Below are 23,839 nucleotides of genomic sequence, written 5' to 3'. Positions count from 1 at the left end.
GCATTTGGAGCTGAGCCCTGGAACCTCAAGGCCTGAGAGGAGATTGCACAAACCTTTCCAGGAGTCAAAGTCAGAGGAAAAACCCAAAATGTCTCAAAGCATTAATGGGTGCCACTGAGGTCCATCCCAAACACAGGCTCCTCATGGACTCCTTGGAGGAGAGAACTGGAGGCCAGGATGGTAAAAAAAAAAGTCTCAGAAACTCAGTGTGGAAAGGAAAATCCAAAGTACCTTAAACTCCTTGAGTATCTCAAAACATCAATGAGCCCCACTGAGTGTCAGTACAAAGCTCTCAAGGGACACGTTAAAGCAGATAATTGGGGCCATGATTGCACAAACCTCTCACAGAGTCTGGATGAAAAGGGAAACACCAAGTACCTTAAAAGAACTGAAGTACCTTGAAGCATTAATGAGCCCCACTGAGTGTTGTTCCTGACAAAGCCTCTCCAGGGACTAATTACAGCAGATAAATGGAGGCCATGATTGCACAAAGCTCATAGAGACTCCAAGGCAAAAGCCAAAGCCAAAGTGCTTTGAAAAACCTGCAGTCCCTGGGAGCATGAAGGAGCCCCCAGGGCCATTCCTGAGCAAGGCTCCCCAGGGACTCCTTCCAGCAGATCCTTGAGGCCACTGGGATGTGGGCTAGGGGGGGATGCTGAGGGCAGGAAAAGGGGGTGACAGTGCCCAGCCTGGCTGGGGCTGTGCCAGGAGGCCCCAGCCTCAGGACAAGGTGTCTCCTCACGGCCCTTGGTGGCACGGCCCTTGGTGGCACAGATGCTGCTGTGCCCCAGGGCACCAAGACTTGGCTTCTCTTTGTCCCCACCTGTCATCAGTGCCTCCAGTTCTCTGCTCTGCCTGGGGCCTGGGGACACTTTCTCAGTCGTGTCCCTCAGTGGAACCCATTAAAAGTCAAAGAAACTTTGGAGCTGGATTCTGTCTTGGAGTTCTGGAGAGGTTTCTGCAGCTCCCTCTCAGGGCCTGATGTTCAGGGCCTGAGCACAAAGCCCCAGAGGGTCATTAAAGTCCTTGTGCTGTGTCTGTGCTGCTGAGCTGGGCCGGGCTCCTGGCACAGAGGGTGATCCTGGTAACCAAGGAGAGCTTCAAAAGCACATTTCTCTGGATGAGCAGCTCTGCTCCCAGCCCAGCAGGGCTGGGGCACTGCCTGCAGCCAGCCCGGGCACAGCACAGAGGCACAGAGAGCTTCCATCAGTCAGGGCTGGGAAGGTGCTGAGAAGTGCCTGGGGCAGAATCAGTGCCAGCCCTTGGCACAGGAACCTCTGGCTGCAGGACAATGCAGCTGCAGCTCCTGGAGTGATTTCCTAAAGCTGGAACATCCCAAAGCCCACAGACCCTGTGAGTACATTCTCTGATCATCTCTTGTGCAGAGCAGCCGGGGGTGCCCAGGGCTGTCCTGCAGAGCAGGGTCCTGCAGCCCAGGGCGCTGTGCTGGGCCAGGGACTCTGCTGCCTGCCAGGGACAGCTCTCAGCCGGCCCGGGGAGCTGCTCCCAGCGCTGGGGGACAAAATGTGGGTGGAAGGAGACAGCTGGAAAGGCTGGAAAGTGTTCTTCTTGTGTGGTGAGGATTCTGTATTGCTCAGGATTGCTCCCAGCATGACATTTACCTCCAGAACATTTCCAAGCATATTAAACAGGGAGCACAGCCAGTCATGGGCTACAAAATGGGAAAATCCTGCATTTTTAGTGTACTGATCTGTGTTGCCTGTATGGGAAATTGCACATAGATATTCATTTCTCAGTTCACCATGAGAAATATAAAAAAATTGTCTCAGATCTGAATAAACCAGGCAGTGACAGAAACGAGCACAGGGCCCCTTAGAGGCAGCATCAGTGCTGCTTTTCCAGCCTCCTCAGGGTTGCTCTGACATTGCCATCAGAGCCTGCAGAGCCAGAGCTGCCCCTGGGCAGTGCCTGAGCTGGGAGGGGTCTGCAGGGCAGAGCTGAGCCCCCAGGGCTGGGCTGGGCTCTGGCAGCACTGGCAGGGCCCAGCCCTGGGCACAGGGGAGCAGCTGCTGGCAGGGACAGCTCCAGGCAGCAGAGCCCTGGGCAGGCAGCGGGGGGAAGTGCCCCCAAGCTGTGCTGGGATATTTAAAGTCCTCTCCAAACCCAACTATTCCATGATTACTTTTATTACAGAACCCCATGTGCAGCCACAGCCAATGTCCAACAGCAGCTCCAACAGCCACTTCCTCCTGCTGGCACTGGCAGACGCGCGGCAGCTGCAGCTCCTGCATTTCTGCCTCTTCCTGGGTCTCTCCCTGGCTGCCCTCCTGGGCAGCGGCCTCATCATCAGCGCCGTAGCCTGCGGCCACCACCTGCACTCGCCCATGTTCTTCTTCCTGCTCAACCTGGCCCTCAGCGACCTGGGCTCCATCTGCACCACTGTCCCCAAAGCCATGCACAATTCCCTCTGGGACACCAGCACCATCTCCTACATGGCATGTGCTGCACAGCTTTTTCTGATTATCTTCTTCCTTGGGACAGAGTTTTCCCTCCTGACCATCATGTGCTATGACCACTATGTGTCCATCTGCAAACTCCTGCACTACGGGACCCTCCTGGGCAGCAGAGCTTGTGCCCACATGGCAGCAGCTGCCTGGGCCAGTGCCTTTCTCAATTCGCTGCTGCACACGGCCAATACATTTTCCCTGCCCCTGTGCCATGGCACTGCCCAGGTCTTCTGTGAAATGCCCCAGATCCTCAAGCTCTCCTGCTCCAAATCCTACTTCAGGGAACTTTGGCTCATTGTGGTTAGTGGCTGTTTAGCTTTTGGCTGTTTTGTGTTCATTGTTTTCTCCTATGTGCAGATCTTAAGGGCCGTGCTGAGGATCCCCTCTGAGCAGGGACGGCACAAAGCTTTTTCCACCTGCCTCCCTCACCTGGCTGTGGTCTCCATGTTCCTCATGACTGCCACATTTGCTCACCTGAAGCCCCCCTCCATCTCCTCACCATCCCTAGATCTGGCCTTGTCAGTTCTGTACTCGGTGGTGCCTCCAGCCCTGAACCCCCTCATCTACAGCCTGAGGAACCAGGAGCTCAAGTTTGCAGTGAGGAGACTGATGACTGGATGCTTTCAGGAACATTAAACTGCTGGCCAATTTCTGCAAATCACTTGTAATAAAAGTTATCTTTGATGCTTCTTGTTGGTTTCATTTTGGAGGTTCTTTTTCTTTGTTTTACATTTTAATGTTGTCCACAAAGAAATGTCCTTGTTTGTGCCATTTCTCATTTTGTTTCTCTCCACCTTCCCTGTGGCCACAGACTGTGTCAATGAGGGGCTGTGCTCTTGGTGGATTTAAAGGAACTAAAGGGTCTGCCAGCAGAGTTTTCAGCAGAGATGCCCTTTTGTTGCCTTCTCTGGAGCTGCAGCAGCAATGTCTGTGTGCAGAGCGGGGGACAGAGTGGCTGGACAGCAGCCAGGCAGAAAGGGACCTGCAGGGACTGATGGACAGCAGGCTGGACATGAGCCAGCAGTGTGCCCAGGTGGCCAAGAAGGCCATTGGCTCCTGGCCTGGATCAGGAACGGTGTGGCCAGCAGGACCAGGGCAGTGATTCTTCCCCTGTGCTCGGCACTCGTTGGGCAGCACCTCGAGTGCCGTGTCCTGGCACTTGGACTTGTTAAACCTCACCTTGTTGGATTTGGGCCCTGGATCCAGCCTGTCCAGGTCCCTGTGCAGAGCCCTCCTCCCCTCCAGCAGATCAACACTCACAGCCAGCTTGTCATCTGCAAATTTCCTGATGGTGGACTCAGTCCCCTCATCCAGATCATGAATGCAGACATTTAAATCCAAGCTGGCTGGCTCTGACCCCTCGGCCATCCTGTGGGTGCCCTGTGATGGCACTCAGGGTGATCTGTTCCATAACCTTGCCAGGCACCAAGGTCAGGCTGACAGGCCTGGAGTTCCCCAGATCCTCCTTCCAGTTTTTCTTGGGGATGGGCTCACACTGGCTCCTCCAGTACTCTGGGACCTCCCTGCTGAGCCAGGACTGATGGTAAATGATGGAGAGCAGCTTGGCGAGTTCATCCACCAGCTCCCTCATCCCCCTAGGAAGGATCCCATCTGATCCCATACACCTGTGAGCATCTGAGTGTCTCAGCAGGTCCCCAGCTGCTCCCTCCTGGACTACAGGGGGCTGTTCTGCTCCCTGTGCCTATCTACCAGCTCAGGAGATTTCTTGTCCTGAGGACAACCTATCCTAATATTGAAAATTGATACAAACAAGGTGTTAAGTTACTCAGTCTTTTCTTTGTCTTTACTTACTATATTCTCCACTGCATCCAATAAAGATGTTCTCCTTATCCCAGATTTTGCTATTAATTTATTTACAGAAACCTTTTCAATTTTTTTCACAGAAGTGGCCAAGTTAAGCAGTAGTTGAGTTTCACCTCTCAACTTTTCTTTCTCCATGACCTAATAACATCCTTTAACACTTCCAAAGTTGCCTGACATTCTGTCCAAAGTTAATGCACCCTCTATTTTTCCTTTGAGTTCCCACAGAAGCTCCATGGGCAGTCAGGGCAGTCATTTTCCTCACCAGCTCATCTTTTGCTACACTGGCACAGGCTGCTCCTTCCCCTGTAAGATTACTTCCTTGAAATGTGTCCATCCTCCCAGGACCCCTTTGTTTTAAAGGGCTGTTTCCCTTAAAAAAATCAGTACCTGATTCGGTACTCCCCAAATCTGCATCCTAAATAGGCCAAAGTCTGCCCTTCCTAATTTCAGTGTGGAAGTTTTGTTGCTACCCCTCCTTCTTTCACAAAACATTGAAATCTTGATTATTTCATGGCCACTGTGCCCCAGGCAGCCTCCGACCCCCACATCTGCCACCAGCGCTTCTCTGTTTGTGAGCAGCAGGAGACAGAGCTTTCCTTGGGAGTGGAGTGTTACCAAAAATTCAGTAAAACAGAAAACTCCTTAACCCCAATGCAGCATTAAGAAGCAGCATTCTTTATTCAGCCGGATGCACGGGGGATAGCTCCTCCCAAAGCCGAGCGTGCTGAGTACAGGAAAGTTTCTGTTCATATTCTGTATTTTGCACACATATTCATTGATTGTCCTGGACTAAACACACATCTGATAATCATTCCCCCAGAATCATTAACGTATTTCCCCTCCCCTTTTGCATGCTCTCTTCTGTTCTGGGGGTCTCTCTGGTGGTCCCTGGTGGTCGTGGACCCCAGTGTTCCAGTGGGCCTGGCTGAGCTGGCAGGACACTGAGGCTGGTGAACTTCCAGTTCCCCTTCTGACACAATGGGCATTGTGTGGTTTCCATAGGCCTGGGGTTTTGGAGAACAAGCTCCGGTGTTAACTCACCTGGTGTAGATAATTTATCATCTGGTAACATGAGGTCACAGAGTTATGTGAGGTCATCGAGCAGCTACAGCATCATAGACTGCCTCTGTGACATCCCAGAGCCTGCTGTGACATCATAGGGCAGAGGTCTGATATCCCAGAGCAGGCTGTGACATCACAGAGGGGCTGTGTGACATCCCAGGAGGGCTCTGTGACGTCACTGGGGTGGTCACTTCGCCCCAGCTCCCCCTCACAGTTTCTCCCAACAAGTCCAATGCTGTTCATGCCCAGCGGGGTCCCTTATCCCCTGGTATCCCCCCGGTCCACCTGGAGCCACAGCCCCCACCAAAGGACATTCCACAGGATCCCCCCCAGAGCCTGACATGGGGAAAAGGGGCCAGGGCTGTGTGACCAGGACATCAAGGACGTGGATTATCCAGGTCCCTGTGGCCTGGGCTGGGTTCCCCAGGGCAGGAAAGATGTCTGGCAGCTGGAGCAGGGTTAGGGAAGGGCCTCCAAGGTAGGGCTGGAGCCCTTGGGCTGTGAGCAGAGGCTGAGGGAGCTGGGCTTGTCCAGCCCAGAGCAGGGAAGGCTGAGGGGCTCCTCATCCCAGCCTGGCAGCGCCAGCAAGGAGGGGATGGAGAACACAGAGCCAGGCTCTTCACCCTAAGACAGCTTTGTGGCTGCCCCGGCTTTGGGATGGGTCCTGGGCCTGGAGCAGGAGCAGCTCTGGAGGGCCCCAAGGCCGGGGCTCTTGTGCTGGCCTGGGCAGATGGGATGGCAGCAGGGGCTGCAGAGCTCTCAGCACCTCAGCCCGAGGGGAGCAGGGCACCCAGGGAGCCTCCTTTGGCCTTGGCCAAGCCCCTTCCCCCATGGCTGGGGCTGAGTCCTGGCTGAGCTGCAGCTGCTGCTGTGCCCTGGCCAGGGGCTGAGGCCGTGGGGCCAGTGGCCAGAGCAGCCTGGGCTGAGCAGAGCTGTGGGGCCAGAGCCGGCTGGGCTGTGCTGGGGAGAGGCCCTTGGTGCTGCACAGAGCTCAGGGCAGCTGGCAGAGCTTGCAGGGAGCTGGGCTGGGCTCAGAGAGCCTGGCACAGGAACCATCAGTGTCCATCCCAGCCTGGCTGAGCGTGCAGGGCAGGACTCAGCCCAGGCCTTGTGGGGCAGGGCCAGCGCCTGTGCAAGGCATGGAAAACAGGCAAGTGTCTGAGAGAGGAGGCTGCTCTGTGCCCTTGGGGGCATGGACACAGCAGGGAGGGGGCCCAGGACATTTGTCTCCGCCCGCCTCTGTCCCCAGCCCTTGGCAGCCCTGGCTGCTGAGCCCAGCTTTGCCCTGGGCTGAGTTTGGCTGTGGCCCAGCTCCATCCTCCTGCGGGGCTCAGGGCCTGTTCCCGGCCATGGCCAGCCCTGGCCGGCCTCTCTGCTGGCCCAGAGGCCGGCAGAGCCCGGGGCAGGGCTGTCTGTGCAGCCCCACAGGTGCCACGGGCTCTGCAGGAGCTGGCAGAGGCTGCCCAGCAGGGAGGCCATGGGGCACAGAGCCCCAAGGCTGCTGTGGGCACCACGGCACAGGGGCCGTTCCCAGCCGCAATGCTCCTGTCCTGGGCTGGGCCTGCACAGGGGCTGTGGCACCATGGCCGGGCCAGCACAGGGTCACAAAGGGGCCACGCAGCCGCTGCCGAGGCTGGCAGCAAGGCCGGGCACAGACAAGGAATTGCTGAGCATGGCCTGCGCTGGCCAGGGCTGACTGTGCCAAAGGCAGAGCTCAGCTGCCCTTGGTGGCTGCAGGAACACTCAGGAGCCCAAAGAGCCTCCATGGCTGTGCTGGAGACCAAGGCTGGAGCAGGGAAATGCAGGCTGCTGCGCCATGGGGAGGGCATTGAATTCCAGCACACACCTCAGCTCTCTGATGATCCCAGCACCATGCTGGGCCCTGTTTCAGACTGGAGCAGAGCAGATGTTGATGGCACAGGAGCCCTGCGGGGCTGGCAGGGACCTGCAGCTTGCAAGGTGCTCTGCTCTCCCTCAGCTCCTCTCTGAGAGATCCAATCCCAGTTCGGCACCTCAGGGCACAAGTGGCACCGCCTGTCCATGGGCACACAGCTGATATCTGCCTGGAAAGGGGCACAGGTTTAAATTCTTGTAAATTTCGTAATATACAAGGACATTTTTATTATCTGGGTCACTTGAGTACTTTTAAGAAATACCAAAGTCTTCCCTCCAGGAATTTCCTGGAAGTGTACTGATGGGAGAAGGAGAAGAAATACTGCTCTTCCCCTTTACTTGAGTCACCAATATTGTTTACTACATCATCTCTCTCTTCCTTCAGGTATTTCCACCTCTTCTGTTGAAATGGCCATGTCTAAGGACATCTCTTCACTAGACCAGCTGGATCTATGTCCTTCCTGTTACTCCCAGATTTCCTCCTCCAGATGCTCTCTGGTCACGCAAGGGCCTCTCAACTGACTGGTTACATGCTTTGAGCTTCAGGGAGTTGCCCAATCTTTAAGAAGTTCAAATAAATATCACATTAATCAACACCTTACTTATATTAATATCTGTCACAGTATTGCCTTTTCTTATGTCTCTGTCTTAAACTGTTCCTGTATGGAAATCCCTTGGGGATGGGGGACATGTCAGATGCTGCTGGGACATCACAGAGAGCTGAGGGAAGATCTGTGATGGTTATTAAACTGTTCAAATGTTCAACTTGTGTTTGTTGGCAAGAAACCTTTCTGTGCTTCTGAGTGTCACCAGTCCCTGAGCCCAAAGGACACAAACCTGATGAGTTGTGGTTCCCTGCAGGGGCCCTTGGACCTTGGCTCTGCCCAGGAGAGCTCTTCATCCACTTTCCCGCTTTTCCTCCCTCTGGGCATGGAAGGAGCTCGTGCCTTCAGTGTGTGACTCGTGTGTGCAAAGAGCAAATCTGGGCAGAATTGGGGCAGGGAGGGTTTGTGGGGGACCTTGGGACCTGTGCTGGGCACAGAAGGTGTTTTGCATTGCTCTGAGTCTGTCTGCTGTGCAAAGTGGATTTAATATCCAGCAGAGGAATGAGTTTTGCATTTGATGGAGCTGTGTCTTCCCTTGGCTTTGCTGGCTGACAAGAAAAGAACATCCCTCTGTGTTTGGGGCAGCTCCTTCTCCAAGGAAAGCAGGTGGGAGTTTGAGCCAAGGAGCTGAAACTTTGGCAAAAGGTTTAATAAGACATTCAATGAACACAAAACACTTCTCAAAGCTGTATATTGGTCCAGTCAACTTCACAAACTCTAAGCCATCTGAGTTTTAAGTTGCTCAACATTTTCAAGAGGTCAGAAATAAAAGAACGAGAGACAGAAATAGAGAATGATGAAAAAGATTTGGAGAAGCACACACAGAGCTACCAACTCCTGGGTTCCAGCACTGTTCAGATCGGAATTCCAAGAGGAGGTAGGGTCAAGATGTGTGCTCGCCTTGTGCTCAGCCTTAAATATCCCTTGTTCTTCCTGGGCCCTTCCCCCAGGTGGGACTTGGGGTCATTTGGTCACTCAGGAGCTGGGCTGGGGGCTCCAGAGGTGGCTGTGGAGCATTGCCTGTGCTGTGCCAGGGACTGGCAGACACTGCTGGGCTGGGATAGAGGCCCTGGGGGGATTGGGGTTCCAGGGCAGGGCAGGGCTGGGGTTCCAGGGCAGGGCAAGGCTGGACCTGCCCCTTCCTCCCCCACACACAAAATGTTTCCAGCCCACAATCTCCTCCAGTCTGTCACAACAGGCAGTGTTGGAGGTGAAATCCCAGCTGTGGCCATGGGCACCTGCAGGAAGAAGGACAGTTCTTTTCCATAGGAATGAAAGCCCCAGTTCTCGGTTTATTTCTGATTTAATTGCCTGGAATTTATTTGGTTTTGTTGTTGCTTTGTTTCCTTTTTTGTGCCTGAAGTGTCCAGTCAGGAGCAGAGTGACTCTTGCCAAGGAACTTTGTGGTGCTGTTGCTCAATATTAAATCTGGTTTTTGCTGCTCCCTTGCTGGGGATTTTTTCAGCGCTCTCAAGCCCTCGTTGGTAACAGGGTGAAGGAGCCCTGGGCCAGGCTCTGGCCCTGGGGGACACGGGGACGCTGCCGGGGGGTCCCTGTCCCCTGTCCCGCCCCCCATGGCCCTGTGTCAGGCTCGGGGGTCGATCTCGTGGAACATCCTCTGGGGGAGGCTGAGGCGCCGGGGGCGGGGGGACCCGGAGGGACAGGGGACCCCGCTGTGCACGAGCAGCGTTGGACTTCTCTGGGGGAACTGGGAGGGGGGGCTGGGGCAGAGTCACCTCCCCAGTGACCTCACACAGCCCCTGTGACGTCACACAGCCCCTGTGGTGTCACAACCCACTCTTGGATGCCACATAGCTCCCTTGTGATGTCATAGGCCCAACTCTGCGATGTCACTCTGTGATGTCACAAAGCTGTGTTGTTACAGAAGATTCTGTGATGTCAGAAATTCACCCTGTACTATGACATCACAAAGTCATCCTGTGACATCACAGTCTGTTCCATGATGTCATAGCCTGCTCTATGATGTCACACAGCCAACTCGGTGATGTCACAACCCACACTCTGATGTCACAGAGCCACTCTCTACATGACGGCAGAGTCTGCCCTATGGCCTCACACTATGATGTCACACCCTGCTGTGTGATGTCACAAGCCCCTCAGTGATGTCACAAAACCCTCCCTGTGATGTCATACTGCCACTCAGTGATGTCACAGCACACACTTTGACCTCACTGCCCGCTCTATGATGTCATACAGCCATGCCATGATGTCACAGCCTGCTCTCTGATGTCACACTGTCCCCTCTATCATGCCATAGCTGCTTGATGACCTCACACAACACGCTCTGTGATGTCATAGCCCAATCTGTGACCTCACACAACCCACGCTGTGCTGTCACACATCCCCTCTCTGACATCACAGCTGCTCTGTGCCTCCATGACACAGCCACAGAGGTGCTGCTGTGACACAGCCCCCTCTGGGACACCCCACAGCCCCTGCCAGTGCTGAGCCCCTGTGAGCTCTGTCTGCGCCCTGCTCGTGTCCCTGCGATGCCCTGGCAGTGCCCCAGCCCTGCTGGGCTGTGCACAGGAGCTGCTCCTGGCCACAGCTGTCTCTCTGCAGCGCTGCCCTTGCCAGGAGCTGCCTCTGGGCCAGGAGCCTGGCCCAGCTCAGCAGCACAGACACAGCACCAGGACGTTAATGACCCTCTGGGGCTTTGGTGCTCTTTGCATCGGACCCAGACCTCAGAGTGTGCTCAAAGAACTTCTCAAGAACTCAAAGTCAGACTCAAAGCCCAGACTTTCTTTAACTTTTAATGGGTCCCACTGAGGGACACAACTCATGTGAAAGTGTCCCCGGGTTCCAGTTAGAGCAGAACACTGGAGGCAGTGATGACAGCTGGGGACAAACAAGGCAAAGGTGTCTCTGGTGCTGAGCAAACCTGGATATCACCATGGTGTCCTTGGACCTGCATTGTCACACTGACCCACGGTTCCATGAGGTTCCCCAGCGTCACCATGGTCACTGTCAGAGGCTGGATGAGATCAGTGTCCCGAGACACCTTGGGTTGAGCTGTCAATCAGTCCCACAGCTGGGACAGCGCTAACCCGGCTCTGAACGCCCGAGCTATCACAAGTCCCAGCTGGGGGGAGGCCCACAAAGGCCCAGGGGCTTAAAACCAAGGAGCACAAGGTCAGCCCCTGCTATGGACTCTGCCTTCTCCTGGGGCTTGTGTCTCACCCACACTGGAACCCCAGGAGCTGGGAGCCACATGTGTGTCTTTCTGTGGAGCTTCTGTCTTTCTGTCTCTCTGTCTCTTTCCTCTCCTTCTAATGCTCTTTCTATGGAACATTTTTGGGTCCCTGAACAACTGAGGTGTTTGAGGCTGAGAGGTCCAGCTTGTTCTGGTGCTTTCCATGGACTGATTGAACTCTTGATTTATGAACCAATGCACTAGATGTGGAATCCTCTACACTGAACTCAGAAACAAACGCCCTCTGTCAGAGCATTTTCATCTTCTAGATCACTTTCAAGATGCCCATGGGGATGTTGCAATGATTTTCACACAGCTCTCCATTTCTGGATGCAGGCTCTGCAGATTCTTTCTCTGCATTCAGTCAGGCTTGCATTCCCTGACAATTCCTGGTAGCCCGTCATGGTTTCTTAGGGCAGAACAGTAACAATGAAAACCTTACCAATGGCACAACTGCCCAGCCCACAAGGAAAAGAAAGAACAAGCTGTCAAGTTCTTCAAACATTTCTCCTGCTGTGCTGCAAGAGTTGAGCTGCACACAAGGTGTGGAAAGCCTAGAGAAGCTGCAGTTGGTGGCACATCTTGTGACAGAAGCTGCACCTCGTTCTCCAGGAAAGGTTCTTGGAAAGAGCAAACAGGAGTGTGGAGAAGATTCTGGGAAAACTGAAACAGCTTTTAAGAAATGAAATGAAAATGGAAAGAAACAACTGAAGATGTTTTTCTCTGTTTATTTTTATGCTCCTCTTTTCCATCTTGCACTACTGCTCCATCCCCTTAATCCAAATAGATCTCATCTCTAAGATCCATTACTTGGCGAATTTTCGACACTCTAAAATACCATGAGCTACACACAGTTTGCCTTCCCCATTTTTTTTTTTTTTTTTAATCATTGCTGGAGAGGTAAGTGCAGTGCTTGGGTCAGGTACAAATTCTGCACTCAGGGAATGTGCCCCGATAGGGTTTGATCCTCAGCGGGGACAATGCATGGCAGCGACCGAGGGGATTCCTGTTCCCCTGTGTAGGAGTCCAGACTCTGGGTCTGGGCTGACCAGGGCAAAGTTCCTGTGTTTGGACAGGCTCAGGGGCTGCCCCCGGGGAGCGGGGGGCTGGGCGCGGGGGCGAGCAGGCAACGGAAAAACGGACACGGGGAAAAACGGCCCCGGAGCTTCAGTTGCAGCGGCAGCAGCAGCGGCAGCAGCGGCAGCAGCAGCAGCAGCAGCGGCAGCTAAAGCACATACTCTATTGAGTCCCTCTCGCATCTCCTCTCCCTCTCCTGCTGTCCCGCACCCTCTCCCGCTCTCCCTTTCCCGTTGTCCCCTCCTCTCCCAGTCTCCCTCTCCCCCTGCCGGGCCATGTCCCCAGCCCGTCCCCGGCCCCCGGCGGGGCTGCCCCGTCCTCATCCCCGTCCCCGTCCCCGGCCGGCCCGCCGGGGTCTCGTCTCCGCCCGGCTCTGGCCGTGCTGGCGGTGGCGATGCTGGGCGGGCATCAGTGCCTGGGGCTGGGGCGGCACCGCCGCCCTCTGGCTCCGCCTGGCCCGAGCCCGGCCCCGGCCCCGACGTGGGCTCCAGTCCCGGCCCCGGCCCCGGCTCCTCCCGGGCCCCGCGGAGGACACACGCGGCGCGGCCGCTCCCGCCGCCCCCGCTGCGGCTTCCCCGGCCCGAGCTCCGCCACTGTCCCGTTCCAGGGACAGAACGCCTGGGGAGGGCCGGCCCGGGGCGCTCGGGGGGCGCTCGGGGGCCGCTCCTGGCCCCGGGCCGAGCGCTGACAGCCCCGTCCCGCCCGCAGGGAAGGCGCAGGAGGAGGCCCTGCAGGAGCGGTACCGGCTGGGTTCGCTGCTGGGCAGCGGCGGCTTCGGCAGCGTCTTTGCGGCCACGCGGCTCTCGGACGGCGCCCCGGTGAGCGGCGGGGCCGGCGGTGGGAGCAGGAGAAGGGGGCGGAGGAGGAGGAGGATTAGCAGGAGGAGGAGGAGGAGGTGGAGGGGGCGGAGGAGGAGGAGGATGGGGCCCGGCAGGGCGGGCGGCGCGCTCAACCCACTGCTCTCTCTTGCTTGCAGGTGGCCATCAAAAGGGTGCCACGGAACCGCGTCCGGCACTGGGGCGAGCTGGTGAGTGAGCGGGGCCAGCGGCAGAAGCCGGGCTGTGCCGGGTGGCGAGGAGCCGGGGCCCGGCAGGGTGGGAGCCGCCGGGAGCCCTGCAGGGAGAGCGGGCATGGGCTGAGTGGGGCATGCAGAGCATCCCGGGCTGGCTGAGGGGTTCCCCAGCCCTGGCACGGCCTCAGCCCCACTGACGGCATCGCGCTCCTCCCGCAGCCCGACGGCACCAGCGCACCCCTGGAGGTCGTGCTGCTGGACAAGGTGTCCTCTGGCTGCACTGGTGTCATTCAGCTCCTGGAGTGGCTTGAGCTCCCTGACAGTGTCGTGCTGGTGCTGGAGCGTCCGGAGCGGTGCCAGGAGCTGTCGGGTTTCCTGGCGGAGCGGAGGTTCCTGCCAGAGGAGGAGGCGCGGGGGCTGTTCCGCCAGGTGCTGGAGGCCGTGCGGCACTGCACCAGCTGTGGGGTCCTGCACAGGGACATCAAGCCTGAGAACATCCTGCTCGACCTGGCCACCGGGCAGCTGAAACTGATTGACTTTGGCTGTGGCGCCTTCCTCCAAGACACAGCCTACACCCAGTTTGCAGGTGAGCCCTGCCTGGGGATGCTCCTGGGCATCTCATGGCCCAGCCGGGGTGCAGCTCCAGGGCTCCCCCTATTGCAGCCAGGATGGGATTAATGCTGGAGCCAAGCTGATTTGGGTGGGGGTGTGAGGGGGCCCAGCTCCAGCCCTGCCGACAGCCTTCAGCACCCACTGTGGCCTGGGCTAAGGCTGGAGCTGGGGCAGCCAGCCTGACAAAAACCCCAGTGGGGGTAGCAGAGAGGGGGGTCTGACCCTGTGCCCTGGATGGTTTGGTGTGCAGGCGAGAAGGGCTTGGACTGCTCTGCTCCCATTGTTTGCATTGACTGGTTAACATTTTTGGGGGGCCGTGCAGGCGGGGAGTAGAGCGGGCTTTCTCCACCACTGGATGAGTTTTGCTTTTGTGTGTCATGGTTGGGCCTTCCCAGGATTTCTGCTGCCCTCTTCCAACACCAGTGGCTTCTTTTCCAGCCCCAAGTCTGTACACAAGTCCCAGGTGCTGGTGAGAGGGCAGCAGTCACCCTGTGTGCCACTGGGGCAGCCCCCACATGCCATGGGGTGCTGGGGCCAGGCTCTGGGAGCCTCAGCGTCCCCCTGATGAACTCTGTCTGTGTTCCACAGGAACCCTGTCCTACAGCCCACCAGAGTGGATCCACCACCAACGCTACCACGGCGAGGCAGCGACGATCTGGTCCCTGGGCCTCCTGCTGTACCACCTGGTCATGGGGAAGCACCCGTTCAGGAGGGGCCAGGAGATCATCTGGGGGCGGATCTTGTTCCCACGACGGCTCTCTCAAGGTGGGTCCTCATCTCTGGCCATGGGGGCAATACCAGTGCTGGGAGACAGCAGCAGCTCATGAGCATCCTGCTCTGGCAGCTGCTGAGGAGGTGGCACATGTCCTGCTCTCCTGCTCTCCTCCAAACACAGAATCCATGGGGAAGTTTAGGCCCAGCTCTGGGCACACCCAGCATGGCCTGGGCATGGGAACAGGGGGGCAACTTCTCCAACTGACTGGTGATTTCTGGTTTGTTTCCCCAGAGTGCCAGGATCTCATTAAGAGGTGTTTGTCCATGCAGCCCTTGGACAGGCCATCCTTAGAAGAGCTTTTCCGTGATCCATGGGTGCAGGGTGGTCTTCTGCCCTAGAAGATGGGAGAGATCAACGTGCACAGTTGGATCCAGGGGCCTGGCAGGTAACAGCTCCACACTTGTCCTGGCAATCAGTGGCAAAGCCAACCAGACTGGTTTTGTCCTGCCTGTGTCACTGCCCAGGGGTCATCAGATGGGAACACGCAGCCCTTGTGCTGGAGCTGAGCTGCTCTGCCCAGCACTGGTGGCCACCATCTGAGCTGGTTTTGCTTGTCCTGGTTCCCTGACAGCTGGGGCCCTGGGCAGAACCTTGACAGCCTGGGCTCACCTCAGGGAAGGAGGAGGCGGCCCTGGAGAAGCTGTACCAGGTGGGGCTGCTGCTGCTGGGGACAGTGAGGACGACATCAAAAATGACAACCTCTTCCTCCACCTGGTCACCGGCAGCTGAGGATGATGGACTTTGATTCTGGCGCCTTCTCCAAAGCCAGGCTCCACAGGGAATTTGCAGGTGAGTCCACACGCAGGGGGATGCTCCCAGATTTGGGCATTGCACAGCCTGGCCGGGAACCAAAGGTTCCCCCTTTGCTGGGGAGGATGCAGCTGATCCTTCAGTCGGCTGCCAGGCTGCTTTTGGCAGGGCTAGGGGGATGGGCTGGGGTGCTGATGAAATGGGAGTGGGCTCCTGGCCCTGCCAACAGCCCCAGCACCCACCGTGCCCCGGGCTGGGGCTGGGGCAGCCAGCCCGACACAAAGAAACCCCCATGGTGGGAGCAGAGGTGGGACTCCAGAACCTGTGCAGGGGCTGCTTTGCTTTGCAGGCAAGGAAGGGCTTGGGCTGCTCCACTGCCCCTGTTTGCTTTGGGATCACCGTTATTTTGGAGGGCAGTGCAGGGGGAAGGGAGAGAGCCTGGGCTTCCCTCACCTGTGGGTGGGTTTTTCCCAGGCATGCAGGGGTTGGGCCTTCCTTAATCCCCTGACAGAGATAAGATTTTTGACCTTTTTTCTTGTTCCCATTTTTGTCTGTAATCTATTTTCAATAATTTGTTGTGTGTTTTTCTAGAGGAAGCGTTCCAGGTGGGGTCCAGTTTGGATGGGGAAATGCTTGGGAGCAGCTGTTGCGTGGATGGGCCGTGCCCTTGGAGAAGGCTGAGGACATCGTTTGGGACCAGCTTTTCTTCCAGCGGAGGATGGCGTGAGGTGGGTCCGGTCTGCTTGGCATGGTGGGATCAGAGCTTTGGGGAGATGGCAGCGAGCACAGGAGCATCCTGCTCTGGGCAGCTGCTGAGGGCTGGATGTGCCGTGGCTTGCTGCAGGCTGGGCACATGTCCTGCCCTCCTGCTCTGCTCCCAAAGGCAGCAGGGATGGGCAGCTCTGGGCACAGCTCTGGGCACGGCCAGCATGGCCTGGGCACCGCGGGCGGCTGGGACAAGGGGACAGGAGCCTTCAGCTGACGGGCGCTTTCTGGTTTCTCTCCTTGCAGCCGGGCTCTGCGGGTTCTGAGGCTGCTCTGGGCTCTGCCAGGGCTCTGCTGGAGCTCAGCACCGGGCCGCAATCAGCCAAAGAAGAAATGGGGTGACCTGCAGCACAGACCTGCTGGAGCATTTCAGCAACACAGCTCAAGGTTGCAGAGTGTACACCTCCAAGGGCAAACATGACACCACCCAAAAATTAAACTTGTTCAATAGCTTCTGAAATGAAATCAATCTGGGATGACCCCAAATGACATTTTGCAGCTTGCTCAAGCTGTAGCTCAGCCCTTCTCTGAACTGTTCTCTCCCCCACCTGCCTTTTACTTCCCAACTGCTCCCTCTTGTCCCCCAGTGAGTTCCCAGCCCATGGCAGTCTCCATCACACTGTTGCCTTCCTTGGTGCCCCTCACCATGAGGAAGGCCGAGCCCCAGGCTTAGGGACTCATCCTGTCACTGGCTGAGGAGCAGCAATGTCTCAGAGCTCCAGTGGGATTTTAGTGTCATTCAGAGCTGCTTTCCAGCCCTCAGCTGTCCTCACTGCTGAGTTCCCACTCCCTTTTCCTCGTCCTTGCAGCAGGATGAGCTCTGTGAATCCCCTTGAGCCTCCCCACTCTTCCCAGCCCACGCACCCACCTCAGTTATGCTGAAGCTGCAGCTTCTCTGTCTCCTGTGGCACACCAGTCCAGTCCCCTGTGCGGGGAGCCCCAGCCCCAGAGCACAGCACTCAGCAGTGCACTCCGGGCTGGAGCAGCTGCCCTGCAGCCATGGCTTGGCTCTTTGTGGCAAGGGAATGCTCCCTGTTTGCAGCTGTCCCTGCAGGATGGCCCCAGGGCAGAGCCCAGCCGGGCTCCCACTGCAGCCCCTGAAGCATGGGGCAGACAGTGGTCCCAGAGCTGGGGTTCACGGGGAGCACCCGGAGCTGTGGCTTTCAGTCAGTGTTGGCAAATGTTGTGTTCTCATCTCCTGCAGCCTGTGGGGAAAGCAGCCTGTGCTGCCAGGCCTGTGTGTGCCAGGGGCTCTTGGATGTCTCTGTACCCATGGACAGAAGGCTCTGTGTGTGCCAGGGGCTCTTGGATGTCTCTGTACCCATGGACAGAAGGCTCTGTGTGTGCCAGGGGCTCTTGGATGTCTCTGTACCCGTGGACAGAAGGCTCTGTGTGTGCCAGGGGCTCTTGGATGTCTCTGTACCCGTGGACAGAAGGCTCTGTGTGTGCCAGGGGCTCTTGGATGTCTCTGTACCCATGGACAGAAGGCTCTGTGTGTGCCAGGGGCTCTTGGATGTCTCTGTATCCATGGACAGAAGGCTCTGTGTGTGCCAGGGGCTCTAGGATGTCTCTACCCATGGACAGAAGGCCCTGTCTGTGCCAGGGTTTCCATAATGTCTCTGTACCCATGGGTATGGAATAGCATGGACACTGAAAGTGTCAGTCCCGTTGCTTGCACGCTCCTTCCTTTGTGCACAAGACACATCCAGGCACATCCCCATGTACAGATACATTTAAAGGACAGGGAGGGACAGAGATTTCCCACAGTACTCTAACTTTGGCATAACTCACCTTTTATCTGGTGGCCAGGGGATTTTTTTTCCCAGCTCTGTGTGAGAAGGTGTCCAGGAGCTGAAGGAGCAGCATTTAGAAGCAGTTTCAGGATTTCTAGGCAGGAAGTGGAGCTGACAACCATCCACGTAACTCGCCGTATTCATCAGGATGTGCTGCTGGTTCTTTGGGAATATGGCCCAATGGAGAGACATGAGCCTTGGAAAAATCCCAGCTCTCTGTGGGTTTGTGCAAAGGGGGAGCAGCAGAAACACTTTGTGTCTGCTTTGGGGACACAAGGTCCAAGGAGCTGCGGTGGCAGAGGGTGACCTGGGCTGGTGGCAGGTGAAGTCCTGGTTCATGGCATCCCAGAGTGGCACAGGACAAAGCTCCAAGCACTCCCAACCCCACTGATGAAGTCTTTGTGATGCTGCACATCCTATAGGAAAAGCTGCTGTCACACAATGCACTGGGATTTCTAAGTTTCATTTTAATTACTTTAGGTCCAAGTTTCAAACTGCAATGTTTTTGTTCTCAAGACACAGTCGTGCACAATCCATCTCTCATCCTCCTATTGCTTCAACACCAATTAAAAAAAATAAATCTTAATATTGGAAACAAAACCCAATGTCTTTAAAAAAAGAATGCTGGGGTCAGTCAGTAAGATGGATCCAGGCCATCAGAACAGGCACAAAGTAAATGAGTTCTCCTTTTAAAAAGATCAGTTACCTCTTAAATCCAAAGTTACAGAATATTTCATTACACATTTGTTTCTTTTTGTTTTCTCTTTCATATTTTTCTCATTTTTAAAATTTTTTTCTATTTCTTTTTAAGTAGATAACACATCATGTAAAATAGGTAAGATTTTTCAGCAAAAATCAGATTTTTCAGCAAAAATAAGATTTACAGCAAAATAAGATACATTTCTGATAAACAATGAAAATATTTACTCCTCTGTTTAATTTTCTCTGGATACCCTGCGGTAAAAAATCTAGCAGATATGAGAAGAGGTGTCAAGTGTTTGCTTTGGACTAAGCTGGAGTTCAGCACTGCTGACATCCTGATCCAGCCAAGAGTTGCAGAATTCTTTTGCACATCCCGAATGTGTTTGCAGGCACAGCACCTGCAGTGCTGACACACCAGTGCACGTGAATAACTCTGTTACTCCCTCACAGAAGTTGGGCTCTGCCCCAGAGCGAGGTGCTCCAGCCCTTTGCTCCTGGTTCCCGTGGGGAGCAGCTCCCTTCCCTCTGGCTGAGCTGCTCAGGCAGAGCCCGGCAGCTCCTGGCCCTGCAGGGCTGAGGCTTTTCCCCGTGGCTGGGCACAGACTGATGGAGCAGCACTGCTGAACACGGGCACACACAGGGACCAGCAGCAGCTGCCTTTGGCCACCTGAGGCTCCAAGGCCCAAACTCAGAGCAGACAGGGCTGGAAGAGACTCACAGGCTCCCTGCTGGCTGTGCTGCCCCACTTGTGCCCACCTGGGAGCCCCCAGGGCCAGCAGGGAATTGAGATGGCAGCCCTGGGCTCCTGGAGCTTGTGCAAGGAGCGGAGCTGGGGACTCCCTGTCCATGGGGAGCTTCCAGATGGAAAAGGCTGCTGTGCCCAGGCAGCTCCAAGGGCACAGAAAGGAGGGTCTCCACCATGGGATCTGTGCCAGTCCCACAGTCCTGGGCAGCAGCCACCGAGCCCTGGGGGAGCAGAGGGCACAGCAAGAGGGACAAAAGCAGGCAAGGTCAGAGACTGGAGAGAGCCAGACCCGGCAGCAGGAACAGCTGCTCCATTGCACTCTTGGAGAAAGCTCTTGGCTGCTTCAGAGCGCTGAAAGGCGTGCAGGGCAGAGAGGAGGCCACACCAAACACTGCTCCTCTTTCCACAGCCTCCCCTCTCCGTGTCCCAGAAGGAATTGGATGGACTGTGCTCTTCTCTCCGAGTGTCTCGTTCAGCACGAGCGGCTGAGCGCCAGGAGCTGAAGGAGCTGAAGCCTCAGGCCTCAAGAGCTGGGCCTGAGGAGACACTGTGAGCAAATGAATGCTGCTAACATGGACCTGGCTGAATGCAGCAGATGGAATCATGGAATCACAGAATCCTTTCTGTTGGAAAAGACCTCTGAGCTCATCCAGTCCAGCCGGTCACCCAGCAGTGTCGAGCCCAGCACTAAACCACGTCCCTGAAGTGCCAAGGCCTGGACAACAGCCCTGAGTGAGGCCCTGAGCCAAAGGTGGCCTCTGGATGAACCTTCCAACCAAAGGTTATCTTTATATCTGCTCACTTGTCACTGTAGAGCAGGACGGGAACGAAAATGACTCCAAATCAAAGGCAAAGAGAATGAACTCCGATCTATTTCAAATGCACCGCTCCATTTATAGAGAACATCGTGTGGACTGATTTCATTGGTCTTAGAGTAAAAACATCTCACACCACTGGTGTGCAGTGAATGACGCACGGTGGCAGAACCTATCTATAAACAATGTGAACAACAAGATAGATTAGAGAATTATTTACATTCTTTCCCAACTGTCTCCCAGGCTCTCGCCTGGTTAGAAAACCTTCTCTTTTTCTCTCTGACTGAACTGAGAATATCCACACCCTGCTTTCTGGGATTTCTGGCCCTGCCTCCTGTCCCAGAGTTTGGCAATTCCCCTTGCACAGCGTGCTGAGCTCTCCATGACCAGCTCAAGGGGTTTCTCAGCTGTTGCGTCCTGTGGCATGGCACAAGAATCTGCCTCCAATTAGCTCGGGAGTGCAGCTCCAGACACATGGGTTTGGTTGAGTAAATGCTATTTGTTTGGTGGGTAATGATGTTTTTCTAAGCTTATGCTTTATTCATAGCATGAGTGACATTTCTGCAAGAGGTAGTGATGTGTCTCTGGGTCTTAGTTCTGTTCTGGTTTTGGAAAATACACTTCAAACAGCTATAGCATTACACATTAGATAACTGGCGTATGAGTAAAATTACAGTAATAACTAGGGGCTTATGAATTAAATGAAATAAATATAGACACTAGGTTTTAAAAACAACAGGCCTTTACTATGATGAAAGGAATAATTTCGATTCAAGGGTGGAATAGATCTTGGGTTTGAATTTAATTATATCTTACAGTTTTGCAATTATCATTGTTGGATTACTCATGGGATTAAAATGCACATCTTTTAAAATGAAAGGTAGAAATATAGCTTTTTAAACATTTCATTTCAAGATCATTAGGTACATTATTACCTCAGCTACAAGACAATTTCATTTTTGCTCTGATGCTCTTTGATTTCTAACAGATAGGAAACAGCCTTCAGTAGTCTCTCTTCATTGTGTTTCTTTTTCTGTATTCCCATGTCTCATCCTAAATTGCTTCTATTGAAGATCTGCAGTGGCCCAAATGACCATATTTGAGCTCTGAATTTGTTGTATTTCTCTTCCTGTTTTTTCTTTTGGCCTGTTTTCAGATTAATAATGTGAGACTAGATAAGCTTCATGGAAAAAAAAGAGTCTATTTCATCATGTTAACCCAATAATACTATCAGGCAGCATCAAACAAAAAAGCTGTGTGTTTCTCCAGAGCCCTGAGATGAATACCTTTTTTGAAACATGGAGATTTATATTCCTGTGGGAATGTAAGTGCTATCAAGGGCAGCAGATTTTGAGTGCAGCTGTTTTTACCATTAACAGAGGTAAGTATTTGAAGGAATTTTGATATTTCAGCCATGGTTTATTATCAAGGGTCTCTTGTGTGAAATATGCCAACCAGAACATAGATGACCATTGATTGCTACATTTGGCTTCATTAAAAAAAAAAAAAAAAAAAGGAAGAAATTTCTTAAATGCATTATGTTTTTAATATTTAAGAAGTAAGTTCATGGAAACCTGGAAACTCATACTCAGGTGCTGTGAATCACAAGAGTTTCTTGTGGAACAAAGCACAGCCATCTATACTGTGTGTGTATCTGAGTGTGCATGGGTTACTTTTTTGTGAATCGTGAATCTTTTCTATCTTTAGATTGTTATTAATAGAAGAACTTTAAAATTCCTTTCACATTGATAGCCAGAATTTTGGATCAAATACATAGAAAGAAATACAGAAGTGTGGGCATTTCTGAGGTTCTAGAGTTCCCCATATGACCAAGCAGTAGAGTTTATAATCTCTGTATTTTAACTTTCCTTGTCCGGTAATATGGACTAGAAAAATAAGATTTGTATATAGAGTCTAAAAGCATAGAAGATTAATAGTTTGAAGTACTGCCTTCAGCTTTCACAAAATTCATGGAGAAGTGAAGACTAACAACATTAAGGAGGTGTTCAATAGCTCTGTGTGATTGACCAAAGCAGTTTCATTAGATTTTCTTTTCCCTCTTTTTTTTTTTTTTTAATAATTTAAGCTGTGCTTTTGCCAAATACCAGTCTCAGAACTTTGCACCCTACATTCTGACAAGAGGCAGCAGTATAAAAGAGGTGGGAAGAGAGGCTTTAGCAATATATTTTCTCCTTTTTCCATTCTCCCAAGGCAAAACCTGGAGTCTTTCTGAAGCCATTGGCCAGCATTTACTCTTTATCTCCAGCCTGTATCTACATATTAATTTTTTAAAAATTGTATTCAATGGATCATGTAAATAAGTCTGCTGTCCAGCAATTATTCATGTAAGATGCAATTCAACCAAATTGTATTGTGATTTTCCTATTGCAAAATCTTGTCCTTTTTAAAAAATTTACTAATATTTTATTTTTCTGAAGGCAGAGTGGATGCAGACAATGTACCTGCCAAAGTCAGAGAGATTGCAGACAGGGTTTCCAGCTTTTAAGTTTCCAGGGCTTTGTGTATTCAGATTCAGGCATTCTAACTTCGAACATGCAGCCATTTAATCTTGCAAAGACAAAGGTTGTATTGGCATGGAAGCAAATACAGAAATGCACTCTGTAAGGCCATGAAAGAATGTCACTGCATTACAGCAGCCTAACAAGGTATCATACATCAGCTGAAGCATTGTAATTGTCTGTCTATGCACTTGAGCTTGCCCAGAGCGAGGTAAACATCGATATGCTCCAGGGATTACTCATTAAATGAAGCATTATGGTTTAGTACTGAGAAATCTCTGCTGTCCTTCCATTATTTTCTACTTAAATGATCATTTTCTTCTGCATAACAGTAAGTTTTAATTATGCGATTTGCTGTGTGTGTGTGTTGGATGTTTTTCAGTTGCTCATGCAGACTGTAGACAAACACATACATGTGTGCACACACAACATTTTCCCTGCTATAATTTGGTATTTCTGGCACTTTGCAATAGTAGGGTCAAAGCCAAACTGTAGCTACCTCTGGAAAATCTTACAAGTAGCTGTAATTGAAAAAGGCAGTATAACTTTTCTGTTTTAAAACCTAGTGGAGACTTTTTTTTGGAAAATGGAAAGTATTTCATCATTGCTTCAATGTGAGTTTTTGATGAAGTTATGGAACTTTTGAATGTGTGTATTTTTTGAAACAATTCTGAAACTCATTAGGCAGTAACAGAAATGCCATTACATTATCGTGATCCACTGCTAACTCAAAATTTGACTTTTGATAGATGTAGTAAAAAGAATGAAATTATTCTGAATTCTAAGTAAGTAAATACAACTAGTTTGATCCTCCAGGATAATTACAGTTTATAATACTGAATTGAAAAGTTTATTGTGGTTGTAAAACAAAAGGAACTTTTTGATAGGGCTTACTGTTGTAGTTCTGTGAGATGTAATCCTTTTGGATATTTCCTACCCCTCATGATTCACTCTGTTGCTAATGAAGCTGTATTCTGACAGGCCTTTAAATTAATGCCTATGCCTGTATGAAGCACAAGTATGGAGTACATAAAGTACAATTGTTTTAAGTATTTATATTTGTCTACTGATGCACTAGAATCTAACAAACTCAAAGGAGGAATCCCTTTCACGAGCTGTAAATTTCAAAAGTTCTGACCTATTGACTTCATGAGAGTAAAAATTCTCCAGTGGGAGTAAGATGTTCATCATGCCTTAACATAAAGTCC

At 53.0% G+C, this 23,839-nt stretch overlaps 1 protein-coding gene across 1 annotated transcript in view; it reads left to right on the top strand.

Moving 5' to 3' along the window:
- Positions 1-23,839, top strand: part of LOC137467046 (serine/threonine-protein kinase pim-1-like) — a 42,151-nt gene that overhangs the window by 1,554 nt on the left and 16,758 nt on the right. Inside the window, exons 2-7 of the mRNA XM_068178604.1 lie at positions 12,238-12,262; positions 12,870-12,961; positions 13,120-13,170; positions 13,375-13,741; positions 14,356-14,532; positions 14,774-14,856. Coding sequence (XP_068034705.1) covers positions 12,238-12,262; positions 12,870-12,961; positions 13,120-13,170; positions 13,375-13,741; positions 14,356-14,532; positions 14,774-14,856 — 795 coding nt within the window. The remainder of the gene's footprint in view (positions 1-12,237; positions 12,263-12,869; positions 12,962-13,119; positions 13,171-13,374; positions 13,742-14,355; positions 14,533-14,773; positions 14,857-23,839) is intronic.

The sequence above is a fragment of the Anomalospiza imberbis genome, unplaced genomic scaffold (genome assembly GCF_031753505.1).
Source record: "Anomalospiza imberbis isolate Cuckoo-Finch-1a 21T00152 unplaced genomic scaffold, ASM3175350v1 scaffold_51, whole genome shotgun sequence".
Taxonomy (NCBI): Eukaryota; Metazoa; Chordata; class Aves; order Passeriformes; family Viduidae; genus Anomalospiza; species Anomalospiza imberbis.
This window is presented reverse-complemented; position numbering and strand designations above follow the sequence as displayed.